The sequence below is a fragment of the Diabrotica virgifera genome, chromosome 2, assembly GCF_917563875.1.
Source record: "Diabrotica virgifera virgifera chromosome 2, PGI_DIABVI_V3a".
NCBI classification, from domain to species: Eukaryota; Metazoa; Arthropoda; class Insecta; order Coleoptera; family Chrysomelidae; genus Diabrotica; species Diabrotica virgifera.
Window position 1 is genome coordinate 234,159,555 of NC_065444.1, and position 16,751 is coordinate 234,176,305.

At 35.4% G+C, this 16,751-nt stretch overlaps 1 protein-coding gene across 3 annotated transcripts in view; it reads right to left on the reverse strand.

Annotated features, from left to right (window-relative positions):
- LOC114348372 (E3 ubiquitin-protein ligase TRIP12) overlaps window positions 1–16,751 on the reverse strand; it is a 249,767-nt gene that overhangs the window by 162,729 nt on the left and 70,287 nt on the right. For all 3 annotated transcript variants that reach the window (XM_028298962.2, XM_050643127.1, XM_028298954.2), the window contains exons 3-4: window positions 7,098–7,658; window positions 2,919–3,159 (exon numbers count right to left, since the gene is read on the reverse strand). In XM_028298962.2, coding sequence (XP_028154763.1) covers window positions 2,919–3,159; window positions 7,098–7,658 — 802 coding nt within the window. The remainder of the gene's footprint in view (window positions 1–2,918; window positions 3,160–7,097; window positions 7,659–16,751) is intronic.

A 16,751-nucleotide genomic window follows, 5' to 3' on the forward strand; every position in this document is an offset into this window, starting at 1 on the left:
GTACCTACAGTAGCTAGGTTAAGCGAATCAGCTGTTTTAAAACCTTTTATTTTATTTATTTATTTGTACTACCCAAAATTATGTCCTTAGAAAGTCTATCCACTTTAAATAAACAAATTCACCATAAAACTCAACGTTAGCCCTGATAAAAAATAACGAGAGAACAAAATACAAAATAAAATGACCTGAACTAACGTCAAACAGGTACCTAAAGAATAAATGGACATGGCGCGCGCTGGGGTATACGACTAGTGACGTCAGAAGCGTTTTCTTGAAATTTAAAATAATGCTAGATTTCTAATGAAGTTCTTTCATAGACAGGCTTTTTTAATTTTCTTAATATTTTAGAGAATTATGCCTAGGGTGTTTCTTAATCGTTTTACATATTTAAAATGACTTAAATTTTTTGTGAACATCCCTATTGTTGTGTGCGCGTATATTCCAGTGCTATGATTCTTAAATCCGGTCCTGATGCGCCGCTCGGGTCAAACCGGAAACGTGGTCGGCCGTTCTCCCGTAAGAAATACATGTATTCTAACCATGATACAATAAATTTAGGAGATATGACACCAAAGTGTTTGAAATTCGTTCGGTTCTGCGCATGACGTCAATACGTGACTAGTAAGCGGCGCCAATTTGAAATAACCTATGGATAACATGAAGAGTGGAAGCATTCTGGTAACAAAATTACGGATTTTTTATGTTAAATTTCTTTTTACGAAACGTAGTGATAAAGTAATGGATATAAACTTTTGTGAATTATGGATATATTGAAGATAAAATAGGCAAATTTGCACTTAAAATAGTGATATTTTCACTAGTAATACCACTAGAGGTCAAATTATTTCCGGAAATTTTTTTTGAGATCGTGAATATTTTGAAAATTTCCCGAGTCGCAGACGAGGGAAATTTTCTAAAAATATTCATGATCAAAAAAAAATTTCCGGATATTAATTTGACTTCGCGTGGTATTCGGTAAGAAAATTCCACACCAAATTTGCATTTGAAAATCCAAAGCTGCATGAACAGATTAATAGCGCGCCATAGCTTTGTCAGCAATTAATTAGGCTTTCAAATTCGTAATTTCTACTCATTGTAGTTGCATGGGAATACCATTTCAAGATAGAAAATAGTATATTCTTCAATTTTACATAAGTTTTGAGTAACTACAAGTGATAGAAAATGAATCAAAACTAAATTATGTAAACAAATAAAAACCAGTCTGTCAAAAATGTTCTGTTATTGTAAACGTCAAAAAATTTCCACTATAATTCGCTGTTGGGTACCCCACGAGCAAAAAATTTTCGATAAAATACCTCCGTTGCCATGGTGATCTGTCAAAATAACGTATTTTGATTGGTTCAAAATTACAGGTGTGGAATTTTCATTAAAATTATTATCACACTAACGTAATTATGACATTCACTGAATACAATGAGAAAAACCTTATTAATACCTACTAAATTTTAATACTTTCCGTTATTAAAAAGGTTTTTCGCATCTACATCAGTCCCGTCTTTGAGAGGATGTGGAATCTTATTTTCGTTAGAGGTTTGGTCATCACATCTGTAACTTGTTCTGCAGTGGAAATTTGTGTGAAGGCTTTTTGTTTGATCACAATTTCTTAGGTTATATCTTCCTGTTTCCATATCTACCGATTCTTATATGGTCATCTTCACCATTCTGTGAGATTATTTCAGTATCGATCTCATTATGTTCTAATTGAGAAATAGCTATATAATGATCGTTTCTGACAACCAATTTTTCCAAATGTTTAACCTGTGGGCTGTTATACAGGGTGTTTGGTAAAGAATGGGCCATAGCTTAACCTCAGGTTCCTGAGGTTAAAATAGGCCGATTTAAGCTAACTTACCTTAGTACAAAGTTTATAATAACCGAGATACATGGTGTCAAAGTTAAACTTTTTTTTTTATTTATTATTGAATATTTCCTGACAGGTATGAGATAACAACATGAAATTTGGTACGTGGGGGTTTTTTGGGTCGAGAAAACTAAATTCCCTACCAAAAATTATGTATTGCCCAGAGGGCACCACATACGCCTTTCAGCACTCATTTATTACGTTCAATTTTTTTTTATCCCTCACTCCGTATAATTTTGACGTAAAAATTTTTATTTTCCTATTAGTTTTACTTAAAAAAGGTATACTTCTTTTATCTCCCTAAACTCAACCGTTTTCGAGATAAACGCATTTTAAATCTGCGATACACCATCATTTTTAGCATAATATCATTGTAGTTCCACCCGAAAAATAACTTAAAACCATAAAAATTGTGCCAGTTCTCAAATTTATGTCATTGCATCGCAAATTCCATTTGAAGAAATTTGCGATACATTTTTGGATGAAAGATGAAAGAACTATACCTTTTTTAAGTAAAACTAATAGGAGAATAAAAATTTTACTGTCAAAATTATACAGAGTGAGGGATAAAAAAATTGAACGTACTAAATGAGTGCTGAAAGGCGTATGTGGCGCCCCCTGGGAAATACATAATTTTTGGTAGGGAATTTAGTTTTCTCGACCCAAAAAATCCACACATGCAAAATTTCATGTTGTTATCTCATACCTGTCAGGAAATATTCAATAATAAATAAAAAAAAAGTTTAACTTTGACACCCTGTATCTCGGTTATTATAAACTTTGTACTAAGGTAAGTTAGCTTAAATCGGCCTATTTTAACCTCAGGAACCTGAGGTTAAGCTATGGCCCATTCTTTACCAAACACCCTGTATAAATAGCAGAAACAAACAACAACAAATGACAAAAATGTCGAGATCGTCACGTATTGACGTCACCTGACATTTGACAGGAGCTGCGTGGTGTCATATCTTCGGTTTCATTATATCATGTATTCTAACTGTGGCATCTACATTGGACAATAACAGTAAGTACTTACCTTTGCTAGTCCGAGTGCTACGCCTCAACACTGCACCGCTGCGTGTGAGGCGAGAGGGCTCTTGGACGTCCCTGGTGGTGGGCTGACTGCTGCTCGTCCCCAGCGCTACAAAATCTCTTTTTAAACGAACTGGTAAAACTTTCTTTGGTAAATTGATCGTACTGCTACTTTCAACTACCGAAGTGGAGACAGAGCTGTTCGATGGTATCTTGCTGTGACTTCTTAGGGGGTATTTGTGAACCTAAAAAATTAAAGTTGTCATTTTCTCTAATCAAACATATAATATGCATGATACATGAATGCTTCATAACCTCATGCCATTTCTAGTTTATTAAAAAAACATCAATTTCTAATGGAAAAAGTATGTAAAAACAAACAAATGTGTGTTTGTGACAATATCTTCTAAGCAAAAAAAACGTTTCTTTTATATTTTACCCATACTAAACTTTTCAAAAAATGACTTAAACTAGTGCTGCATAACATATTGAATTCAGACCCGTTAAAAGTTTGTTTCTGCAAAGGGGGAGATATTTCTGCTGAGGTTTGTTATCGCCTAAAGACAGATTTGTTTCTTCTTGTATTGATATACATAATTTTGTTTAGAATGAGCTAAACTTCTAAATACAGAGCTAAATACAGAAATAAGAGGATAATAGAACAATATTTAAAAAATCAAGAAGAAAGCAGCGAACAGTTTATAGAAAAAAAAAAGAAACAAAACTTTACAACTACCAGGTTCAAACTGAAAAGGAATATAATCATATCGATAGAAAAATAATCTATTTTCTTTTGTCAATGACTATAAGCATCGGATAGCATAGAACCATGGGAGGTTGAAGAAGCTCTAGTAAATTACAACATACATTCATTAGCGTTGGTAGTAATAAGTCGGACCTTAGATTCCTGTAGAAATTTTTACTGAAGTCTCTTTATAACTGGAGTTAATCTGAATCAAAAGGCAAGGTGAAAGGAACGCGTAAAGGGGTGACTAAAAGGGCTACGCTAAGATCGGCCGAGAGGAGAGCCCTTCATTGTTAGGGAATTAATCGTTCTCTACATGGCACCAGTCTGGGATACGAAGGTCCTAACTCAGTCCCCGACACTAGGGTATTAGGTTTCCGCCTGCAAAACTAGCATAGGCACCCTTCGTTTTTTTTTAATTAGTATTTTCTTACTTATGGAAGGAAGGTTTAGATATCTGGGAATAGATATAACCAGTTCGGTAGATGTTAAGGAGGAAGTACGACAACAAAGTTTAAAAGCAAGTAAAGCGGCGGGATCTCTTAATGACACAATCTGGAAGAACAATCACCTAACACAAGACACAAAAGCAAGAATCTATAAAGCAGCTAGGAGTGGAAAGAACACATTAGTAGACTGGCAGAGGATAGGATAGTACGAATAGCACGAGATAAGTCACCAAATGGACGAAGAAGTATTGGCAGACCAAGAAAAAGATGGTGCGATAACTTAAACAATTTAGGAGGCTAATATTGAAGAAGAAACAGGCTTCAAAGCCTACATACAAGAAGGAAGAAGAAGAAGAAGTATTTTCTTTAACCCCAGCAGAAAAAAAAGTTCATTTTGGCGCCCGCCTGCAGTGCATCCCTTGCAGGCCTGAAGAGTCTTTTGGAGTTGTATGTACAGTGAAGAGATATTCTAATCAGTAAGGATTAATGAAACTATTTTATATCGCTTACCAAATAAAAGATTATTAAAAGCAAGCTGAAAATTTGTTCATAATTTAACAATGTCGAGTCAGACAAACTTTGATGTATGGGAACACTGGAACAAGGGAAGTTTTAATTGTGGAACGTGATAAACGTGGCATCCTGACAAGTTTATGATTGTGAAAACTACCAAGCTGTTTTTAAGTTTTTTAAGTATTCAATAGCCAACGTTATATATTATACGAAAAAATGTTTGTCCAACAAAAATTTTGGGCATCTTAACCAGTCCGACACGTAAAACATGTTGCCATTAAATCATTGTAATGTAAACAACTCAATTTACATCCCACGTGTTGGGAAGTTCAATTACCTTCTTCTTCTAAAAGTGCCTATCTTCTTTCTGGAGATGTTGGCGACCACATTGACCCATCTTATTCTATTTAAGGCAGCTAGAAATAGATCAGTTGACGTTAGACCAGTCCATTAGACCTTACCTTAACTAAAGCCTCGGCTACCAAACTAAGAGTCACGCAGAGAAGAATGGAGCGGTCAATGTTAGGAATAACTCTGCGAGACAAAATCAGAAACGATAAAAATCAGGAGAAGAACAAAGGTGACTGACGTCATCGAGAGGATAGCCAGGTTGAAGTGGAGATGGGCAGGACACGTAGCCAGAATGACAGATGGGCGATGGACGAAGAGGTTATTGGAATGGAGGCCAAGAGAAGACAAGAGAAGCGTCGGTCGACCGCCTACAAGATGGACTGACGACTTAAGAAAGGTAAATAAAAACTGGATGAGGGCGGCGCAGGATAGATGGGGTTGGAAACGAGGGGAGGAGGCCTATGTTCAGCAGTGGACTTTTGAGGCTGGATGATGATGATGAGACCAGTCCACTTCCTAAGATTGGCCAGCCAGGATATACGTCTACGTCCAGGACCTCTCCTGCCCTCAATCTTGCCTTGTAGAATCAACTGTAGCAGTCGGTATTTTTCATTACGCATAATGTGGCCGAAGTAAGCCAATTTTCTGTTCTTTATGGTGTTAATTATTTCTTTGTCTTTTCTTAGCCTCTGGAGAATAGTTATATTAGTTGTGTGGTCTATATATGAAACCCTCAACATACGTCGGTAGCACCACATTTCAAACGCCTCTAACCGTTTTATGGCATCTTCTGTCAGGCTCCAGCTTTCAACTCCATATAGGAGGACACTAAAGACGTAACATCTAAGAATTCTTATGCGTATATTGATACTTAAAGACAAGTTGCACAGAATCTTCCTAAGACTGTTAAAAGAGCTTCTGGCTTTTTCAATACGAGTTTTTATTTCGTAGCTATGATCCCAAGTATCCTTAATGTTGCAGCCCAGATAGCATATTTTCTGTACTCTCTCTAGGGGTGTATTGTTTACTGTAATTTGGGCGTTTATGTTGGTGTTTTTACTAATGATCATTATTTTTGTCTTCTTACAGTTTAATTTTAGGCCGTATTTGTTACATGCTTCTACAACATTGTCCATGATCCTTTGTAGCCCCTGCGCACTATCTGCCAGCAATACTGTATCGTCTGCATATCTAATATTATTTATAAGTTGTCCATTTATTGCAATACCATTTTCTGATTCGTCCAAGGCCTCTCTAAAGATGTTTTCAGAGTATATGTTAAATAATGCTGGTGACAGTATGCAACCCTGTCTGACTCCTTTTTCGACTGTCAAGATTTCGGAGAGTTCATTTTCGAATCGAACTATTGCTTTTTGTTGGAGATATAAGTTTGAGACGAGTCTTATATCCTTACCATCGAGTCCTGATGTTTTTAGGATATCGATTAGTTTTCCATGTGGGACTTTATCAAATGCCTTCTCGAAATCTATGAAACATGCATACAAATCGCAGTTGACATCCCTGGCTCTCTGTATTAGAACTTGCAAGCTGAAAAGTGCTTCCCTCGTTCTGAGTCCTGCTCTGAATCCAAATTGAACTTCAACTCAGCTGTTCTTCTAATTTGGTGTATATGCGCGAGTGAATGATAGTAAGGAGTACTTTAAGTACATGGCTCATCAAACTAATTAATCTCTTCAATTACCTAAGGGCATTATTCTCTTCAATATGTATCCATCCTAAGGAGTTTTATTAAAGTATGCACTTTTAATGCAACTATATAATATTTAAAGGGTTTTTACCCTAATATTTCTTTGGTGGCTCAGCTGGTATCCAACTTGTTTTAACACTGATGATGATTTTTCTATAAAATCGAAAACGGTCTGTGATGTAGCCCTTAAAGGGATTTTTAATAAAAAAATTTTATACCTTTTACAAAGGATTTTTTTCCAAATTTTGTCATTGATGGTATACAGATAACTACAGTAAAAATTTTTCTTTTCCTTGTGGATTTTAATCTTTTATTTGGTACGCGGGATCCAGGACTATTAGAAATAAGTATAAACACATTAAATATACGATAATTGTTAACTGACCAGAATGAAATGTTAATATAAAACATACTTACTTGTGGATAAGTTAGATTTCCAGATGAAGTACTAGCTCCTAAGGAGTCTTCAACAGTGGTGTTATTCAGTTTAATAAGAATTTGTCCCCTTCTATCACTCTTTCTAGTTTTCTCCTTTTTGTCTCGTAGATGCAGGTCTGAGTTAATGAACTTAAAGGTACTACTTTTATCTTCGGTTGGTCTATCTTTTGTACTTGTCGAAGTTGATGAACCCTTTCTGTGCTTCCTTGAATGTCGGTTAACGTCAGCAGATATATTACTTAATGAACTAGAAGAGTCTGTGTTGTTGTTTCTTACACTATATTCTAAATGATCTTGTCTATGGTTAATATCTAAACTATACCTAGAATTTTTCTTAACCTTCGGTTCAATCTCTGTACCGGGTTGTTCAGAATCGGTCTTACTGTGTTTCTTTGAAGATTTGGAATTTTGCGTTGATGAGTGTTTATGGGTAGACGAAGAAGTAGAGGGAATTTCTCCGTGAGACTTCGTTTTTGATGGGTGGGGGTCTGGTTTGTCTGATTTCTTAGTTTGAGAATTGCCAGATTTGGAAGTTTTAACCTAGAAAATAGGGCAATGATAATTTTAATAGTACAGTGTATAGAGAGCATAATACAAAATTAACAAAAATAAAACACATTTAAAGTAAATTTAAAACCAGAGGGCAACTCAAATTTCAAAAATATAACAGTGGGTACTGTAGTTATAATTTGGTGTATATGTTACAGTTCAAGTTGATTCTCAGTTAGAGTTGACTCCAACTAGTTGGAGTCAACTCCAACTGAAACGAGCAGTAAAAGTTGATTTTAAAAAGTTAAATCAACTTTTACTAGTTGGAGTTGACTCTTCCTGGATCGATTCAGTAAATGTTGATTATACGAGAATTTCAAGTGCATTTTTGATGAGTGTGCGTTTCTTTGTTTTGACCGTTTCAACTACTTATTAGTATAGTCTGTAACGTCGCCCCCGTTAGGTAAATTATTCTGATTCGATTTTTTGCACAAACTTACTCAAAGAAATACATCCGTATAACAATCCTTATAACAAATACACAGGGTGTCACGCGGTACCGCGGTCGAAAAATTGTTTAACCAATTTTTGTTAACCAAATTCACAAAAATAATTTTTATCTACTCTATCTCATATTATGTAAAAATGTAAAGGTTTTATTGTGTGAAAATTGTAAATATAGATAGCAGTACATGAAGAGTTTAAAGTGTGTCTGAAGTAACAATGTATTTCAAATGGGTTTTACTTTTTCGCACTGTTTTTTAGCACACTTTCATATAATTAAACATCCTTAACTTTCGCCTTCGGGAGGAAATCAGACACGCCCTTACAACGGCAACTGAAATGCTCACAAAACAGCGACTACGGAAGCAAAGATGGATGACAGAGGAAATATTGGATTTAATGGATGAAAGAAGAAAATGCAAACAGCACAAAGCAATGTACAAAGCATTAAATAGAACCATTAAACAAAAAATAAAAATTGCAAAAGAAAAATGGATAACAGAACAATGTGAAGAAATCGAAAACTTATATAAAAACATGATGACTTCCATCTGTATAAGAAACTCAAGGAATTCACAGGCACGACATACTCACAAGGACCAAATAATCTAATCAACGCAGAAGGCAAACTGATTTCAAGCCCTGAAGAACAAATAAACATGTGGGAAGACTATATAAAGGAACTCTTCTATGACATCAGAGAACCTCCTACATTAAATACCGAAAACGACGAAGTTCTTCCAATACTAAAGTCCGAACTGGAATATGCTCTACGTCAACTAAAAAACAACAAATCTGTAGGAAAAGATGAAATACCAGCTGAGCTATTGAAGTTAATCAACGAGGAAAACTTAGACCTTCTTCTTGGACTATTTAATAATGTTTACAATACAGGGACTATCCCTAAAATATGGCTTGAATCAGTCTTCATACCACTGCCTAAAAAGAAGAACGCCAAATTATGCCAGGACTTCCGCCTTATAAGTCTATTAAATAACATTCTGAAGCTTTTCTTGCGTATCATACAGAACAGAATATATTATAAAAAATGTGATGAGGTCATCGGTCAAGAACAATTTGGCTTCAGGAAAGGTATGGGGACACGAGAAGCAATATTCTGTCTTCAAACTCTGGCACAAAGATACAAAGATCAGCAAGCAGACCTTTTTATCTGTTTCATAGATTTTGAGAAAGCGTTCGATAGGGTGAAGCACAAGACCTTGATAGAAAGATTGAATGACAACGGAATCGACAAAAGAGATTCTAAAATTATAGAGGCTATTTATTGGAATCAGACAGCAATCATAAAGACCAATGGTAATACGTCAAGGCCAATTGAAATACGAGGTGTTAGACAGGGTTGTGTGCTATCACCCATACTTTTAACGTCTACTCTGAGGTAATATTTGCGAACTCTTTATCGCACCCTTCAGAAGGAATCAGGATAAACGGTCAGAGAGTAAATAACATCCGCTATGCAGATGACACAGTATTAATGACTGATTCGGACCATAGTCTGCAGATACTGTTGGATAGGGTTACTGAGAGTTGTGAAAAAATGGGGATGAAGATCAATACTGCGAAAACCAAAGTTATAAGAATATCAAGGAACAAAAATTTACCTCTTCCAATAAATATGTGAAACACCAACAGCTTGAATACGTAAGCCAGTACAAATATCTTGGTTGCTGGTTCAAAAATCAACTTGATCAAAAACAAGAAGTCAAGAGCGAGAATAGAGGTAGCCCGACAGGGGTTTATCAAAATGAAAAGCTTATTTTGTAACAGTAGCATTAATATCAGCCTTAGATGTCATTTTGTGCATTGCTATGTGTGGTCAATACTTTTGTATGGAACGGAGGCCTGGACACAACACAACACTGATGAACAAGTTGGACGCCTTTGAACTCTGGCTTTATAGAAGAGACTTGAAAATACCTTGGACAACCCACACCACCAACGAATATGTTCTGAGGAGAATAGGTACAGATAGGGAACTGCTAAAAATCATTAAAGTCAGAAAAGTTAGCTACCTGGGACACATAATGAGAAACGAAAAGTACCGCCTCACGCAACTGATCATCCAGGGTAAGAGTGAAGGAAAGCGGGGTCCCGGTAGGCGCCAGATTTCATGGTTTAGAAATATCAGAAACTGGACCGGCCTTGATTCAACATCTTTGTTTAGAGCCGCATTGGACAGAGACAGATTTGCCAGTGTAGTCGCTAACCTTCACTAAAGGAGAAAGCACCACAAGAAGATCTTTCGACTTGTCATGGTGATGACATGTGAGCTATAAATTACAAAAAAAGTTTTGACAGTTTTGTGGTTTGACAGAAGTTTGAATTTTTAAATGTCAAAATGGTAAGCAAGCAAGCATAGTGATTTAACCCAGCTTGAGAGACTTGCTCACCCCTAGAGAATGACATTCGGGTGATACAATTCATTGCCAAAATGGTGCAATGGTGCATCTCACTCGCACTCACATTGATAGCTGCGTCAATACGCTCCTAGCGCTCATTGTTAATAATTAAAAATAACCGCTTAGTAATAAAATAATAACAAAAATTTCTTCAGTATCTTGTAGGGGGGTCGTTAAAATTTTATTTGATGACTTTCGGACTTTCATAATAATAATTTTTAACTGAGCTATTAAGCCTTGAAAATGGTCATTTTCGTATTTTGCAAATTTTAAATCGCGTATAACTCGAGAACAACAAAATTTTACAGAAAAATCACAAAAGACCTCTTTTGCTCCGAATGACCCAAATGATGTAAAGAAAATTTTCCTAATTTTTTTTGTGAGTTTGTTTAAAAAAATTGTTTAAACAATTTTTCGACCACAGTACCATCTGACACCCTGTGGATTCGTTATTTGGTCGAAGAGGGCCTCTTTTTTAGTAAGTTTGTGCAAAAAAAATCGAACTGGAATAATTTACCTAACGGGGGCGACGATACAGCCTAGACTAATTTGAACATATTCAGTAACATTTAATTTCTAGAATCGGCTGTTTGTGTGAATCAGAATCAACTTTTACTAAATGGCATTGGGAAGAGTATTATTTTTCTTAGTTGGAGTCTACTTTTACTAGTATGTAAATGTTGAATATAAATCTTCATTTTATATTTATAATCAACTTTTACTGAAACCAGCCGTTAGAGTCGACTCTAACTAGTTGGAGTCAACTCCAACTGGATAATCAACTTGAACTGTAACATATACAAAAAATGCGATTTAGTCGAATTTTGGCTTTCCATTAAAAAGTTATTTAGACTTCTTTTACTTTTAATGTGCACCAAAAAAATTATCCGTCCATTTGCCTAGGAAAAATTCCAACGAATCAACAAGTTGATTCCGTGTACTCAAAATATGAGTAAAATGTTAAATTAATTAACTTTCGGAATGTGACTGTATATTGTAGAGTCCCTTTCGTCTCCTTTATTAGTAGTCTCCTTGCCTTATAAAATGTAAAAGGCAGTGATTAAGGATGTTACCAGAAAGTGGTTCCACGAGAATTTTCAGATTTTTGTTTAGATCTGGGACTTCACATTTGAACGGGATTCTGCAGAAGGGATCCAAACCACACTTTGTTAAAACTGAGATATTAGCCAGAAACTTTACGATAAAATTTATAATTCTCTATTAACCTTCCGCAACTAACAAAGGTTTTCTGAACATTAAAGCTAACATCGGGTCTCAGAGACCGACATAAAAAAAAAATGTTTCCTTTGGTACACTTTCAAGCGTAGGATTGTGTTTACTTCCTGAAGGAGTAAAATTAAACATAAATGATACCTATTTTTAAATTATTAAACCTCTTTAACATTAGCAAAGTACCAAAGAAAATAAAACAATTACATAACATCTGATTTGTCAAAAACAACCTCAATATTTCCATTGCTGTTCCATTGCCATATGTGAACCTAGGTTCAAATTTTACTCCTGGCAATGGACCATGATAGTGTGACGTCAAAACGTCAAAATTTTTCCAAACACGTTGTGTCTAGGGTATACGCTACCGTGTACGCAAATAAAAAAGTTAGGTAGAATTAAACGTCATAACAAATATTTTTCTATCAAACAAACACTAAACATATTAAAATAGCGTGTATCAAAATATACAGTCACTGCCCACGCTAAATAGTCACTAGCTTGATGAAGTTTAACTTTTTTATTTGCGTACATTTTAGCGTGTACCTAGACACAACGTGTTTGGAAAACTTTTTTTGACGTTTTGACGTCACGACTATCACGGTCTATTGGGTTACTAAATTATCAGCACTTGTTTGCACGGTCTTTCGTTAATCTAAATATTTTTTTCATCGAGTAGATCATGGGTCCAACATGGGTCTCTGAGACAAGATTTGCCGATAATTGCATAATTAGTTGACACTGAAGACTCAAACTTCAACACTAAAAAGAGGCATCTAAATCAGGCAGCTACTGATGGCGGCGAAGATTCATAACGAACGATTTGGATATATGTTATCGTAAAAACTCTAACTGGTACGTCTCACAGACCCAATCTTAGTCACGGAAGGTTAAAAATATTCATGGTTTAACATTAAAATCGTCAATATATGCATTAGATTTGATTTAACACTTACTGTTTGATTCAAGAAAACAGTTAAATATTAATATGAAATTACTGGGCTATATGTATAATTTGTTCAGAAGGAAGGTCTATTCAGGGAAAGAATAGTAGAAAAAATATGTTGGAACATGAAAGGAAGCCCTAACACAATTTGGAGAAAAATGGCCAATATTATTAGAGAGACGGCTATTGAAATACTTGGGAAAACGTCAGGAAAGAAGTTTGAGGATAAAGAGACTTGGTGGTGGTCAAATGAAGTACAAGGAAAAATAAAAGAGAAGGGAAAATTATATAAAAAGTGGCAAGAAACCAGATCGGACATAGATCTTCAAAACTATATGGTCGCCAAAAAGGAAGCGAAAGTATCAGTAGCAAAAGCTAAAGCAGAAGCGTATTTAAACCTATACGATCAACTTGATACCAGGGAAGGCGAAGCAAAGATATATAAAATAGCCAAACAGAGAGCAAAGAAAGCAAGAGATTTTAATTAGATTAGATGTATCCGAGATGAAAATAATAAAATACTAATTCACGAAAAGGATGTCAAAAAGAGATGGAGAAAGTATTTTGACAGTTTATTAAATGAAGAATTTGACAGACAGCCTGTGGAGTTAACGGAGACAATAACAGTAATGGTTACCAGAATAACAAACGAGGAAGTGGCTCAAGCGCTTCAAAAAATAAAGAAAGGAAAAGCAGTCGGACCAGACGATATTCCTGGGGAAGTATGGAGAGCATTGGGAGAGACAGGAATAACTTGGCTAGCAGGTCTATTTAATAGAATTATGGAAGTTGGACAAATGCCAGACGAATGGAGAAGCAGTATATTAGTACCTGTCTACAAAAACAAGGGAGACATACAACAATGCACAAACTACAGGGCTATAAAACTACTTAGCCACACCATGAAAATATGGGAGAGAGTAATTGATAGACGGATACGTGAAGAAACCGAAATATCCGATAATCAATTTGGCTTTATGCAGGGCCGATCAATAACAGATGCAATTTTCATTGTAAGGCAACTGATGGAAAAATACAGGAATAAAGAGACCAACGCTCATATGGTATTCATTGATATTGAGAAAGCATATGATAGAGTTCCTCGAGAGATTCTGTGGTGGGCACTCAATAAGAAAGGAGTCCCTGGCGAATATGTAAAGATTGTGAGAGATATGTATGAGGGAGTAACGACTAGTGTTAGAACAGGTGTGGGAGAGACTGATAAATTTCAGGTGAAAGTAGGATTGCACCAAGGCTCGGTGCTTAGTCCTTATTTATTCTCATTAGTTTTGGACCAGATAACAGCGAAACTACAGGGTAGTATTCCATGGTGCCTAATGTATGCTGATGATGTAGTGTTAATAGGAAATAGTGAAAGAGACCTAGAACAAAAACTGGAACAGTGGAGACAAGCTCTGGAGGAAAAAGGTTTAAAACTTAGTAGGACAAAAACAGAGTATTTGGAATGTTCATTTAAAGATGGAGTTACTACAAATAAAATGGTATCTTTGGATGGTGAAATGATTGTGAAAAGCAATATTTTTAAGTACCTAGGATCAGTATTACAGAGTAATGGAGAAATAGATGGTGATGCATGCAGTAGAATTAGGGCTGGATGGATGAAGTGGAGAGAAGCGAGTGGTGTGTTGTGTGACAGAAAAATTCCAATGAAGCTGAAGGGAAAATTCTATAAAAAAGCCATAAGACCGGCTATGATGCACGGAACTGAATGTTGGGCAGTGAAAAATAAAGAGCAACAACGAATGCATGTGGCGGAAATGAGAATGCTTAGATGGATGAGTGGAGTGACAAATAAGGATAAAATTAGAAATGAGTATATTAGGGGAAGTCTAGGTGTGGCACCAATTGATGCCAAAATGAGAGAGCATAGGTTAAGATGGTTTGGTCATGTTCAACGTCGAGACGTTAATCACCCAATACGAAGAATAGCTGAAGTGCAGATTCCTGGAAGGAGTAGGAGAGGAAGAGCAAAGAAGACCTGGGGGGAGACGATAAGGCAGGACATGTTGGTAAAGGGGATTAACATTAATATGACCCAAGATAGAATTGTGTGGAGAAATGCAATTAGGGAAGCCGACCCCGCATAGGGATAAGGCTAAGAGAATGATGATGTATAATTTGTTCGATTTCAAAATCTGGAGTCCCGTGAATTCAAGAAAACAGCTTTAAAAAAAATCCACTTTTGTGGCTTGGTTCCCTTCTGCAAAACAAAACTTTCCAGTCGGAAAAATGAAAGATTACCCATGAAGGATCACATCAATCACTTATTTTGTATTTGCTGTCTTTTTCTATAACAAACCTTTGTTATTTAATAGAAAAAGAGAGCAAATACAAAATAAGTGATTGATGTGATCGTTCATGGGTAATCTTTCATTTTTCCGACTGTAAGTAAATTCAAAGTTAACAAAAAGTTTCATTATACAATTTTAAAAAAGATGATGGATTGTGGGTGGGGATTGAAAATAAGGCCGAAATAAACATTACCCTGACCGCGTGGATAGGAAACTTGAAAATTTAAGCCTACAAAAAATGAAAAAGAACTTTTTGATCTAATCGTCCCAGAAATAATTTTTTCCTTCAAATCTGAGTAAAAATGTTATACAGATAACTCTAATAGTAGATAACTAACACCTTTTTGTGTGTGTGTTTTAATCAATTTCTGAATAAAAATATTTGTGCTCCACTTTTGCTCTACCAAAAATGAAAAAGAACTTTTTGATCTAATCGTTCCAGAAATAATTTTTTCTACGAGCATGCAAAAATGACTACTTTCGCGCACGCGTTTTAGTTTAGAAAGTTTTACTTTTCTGCACGCGTGTTACTTTCCCGTACGTGTTTTACTTTTCCGCACGCGTGTTAATTTAGATATGTTATTATGGTCTTAAAGTAATTATAATACATGCAATAAACTAATATTTAGATACTATTTACTAATTTATTTCAAATATATCTTATTGTGTTCATGTTTTAATGAAATTAACGCGAGAATTCGATGAAATAATAGTATATTACTTTATGAGGCGGAGAAGCATGACTTTTCTTGACGCGCCCGATATTACGCGCCTCACTTCGTTCGGCGCGTAATATCGGGCGCGTCAAGAAAAGTCGCTTCTTTGCCGAATAAAGTATACTATTTTTTCTTCAAACGTAGCAATTTTCAACCATAAATAGTACAATTCATACGCTATTTTTACTCGAAATTAACTGTGACAACTATCAAAGTCGTCTAGATGTTAGAAATTAAAATAATTAAGTCATGATTCGCCAACATCGGGAATGATTGCTGAAAGTTGTGCTCGACCATCAGTATCATCAACAATTACCAATGCGTATCAAGAGTCGGGAACATTTTTGCACGGTTTCAATTTTGAAAATGCCTCATTAACTAATTGTACTTTTAATATTACTATAAATAAAAATGATGTTTAATTGTTGTTAATGACATTTGTATTGTTGCTTTGTGACATGTTTCATATTGTTGCCATGACAACATTTTTCATCAAACTTTGACAGGATCAAGTTAGATAAGTAATGTCATCATTATTTGACGTTTGAAGAAAAAATAATGTTGACATAATATTCGAAAGTCAACTTAGTACAGTAGACAGTAACAGTGGTTTTGAATCGTCGTCATGGAAACCAAGGTCGTCGTCATGCTAACCAATTATGCTGAAAGTTTGGTTTTGACAACCTTGTCAAAGAATTAATTTGTGTATGTATTTTCATATTAATTAAATTAATTAATTAAGATTTGGTCATTTTTTAAAGACTCGTAGAAAAAATATTGTTCCTAACGCTTGCAGAAAGTCTCTTTTCCGCACTCGACTGCTTGCCGAACTCCCGCTTCGCGTCGTTCGGCAAACTGCAGTCGCGTGCGGAAAAGTATGACTTTCTGCACTTGTTAGGAAAATAACTATTTTTCTTCAAATTTGTGTAAAAACTGTATATAGATAACTACAATAGTAGATAGTTAACACCTTTTTGTGTATATTTTTATAAATTTCTGAAAAAAAATATTTGTGC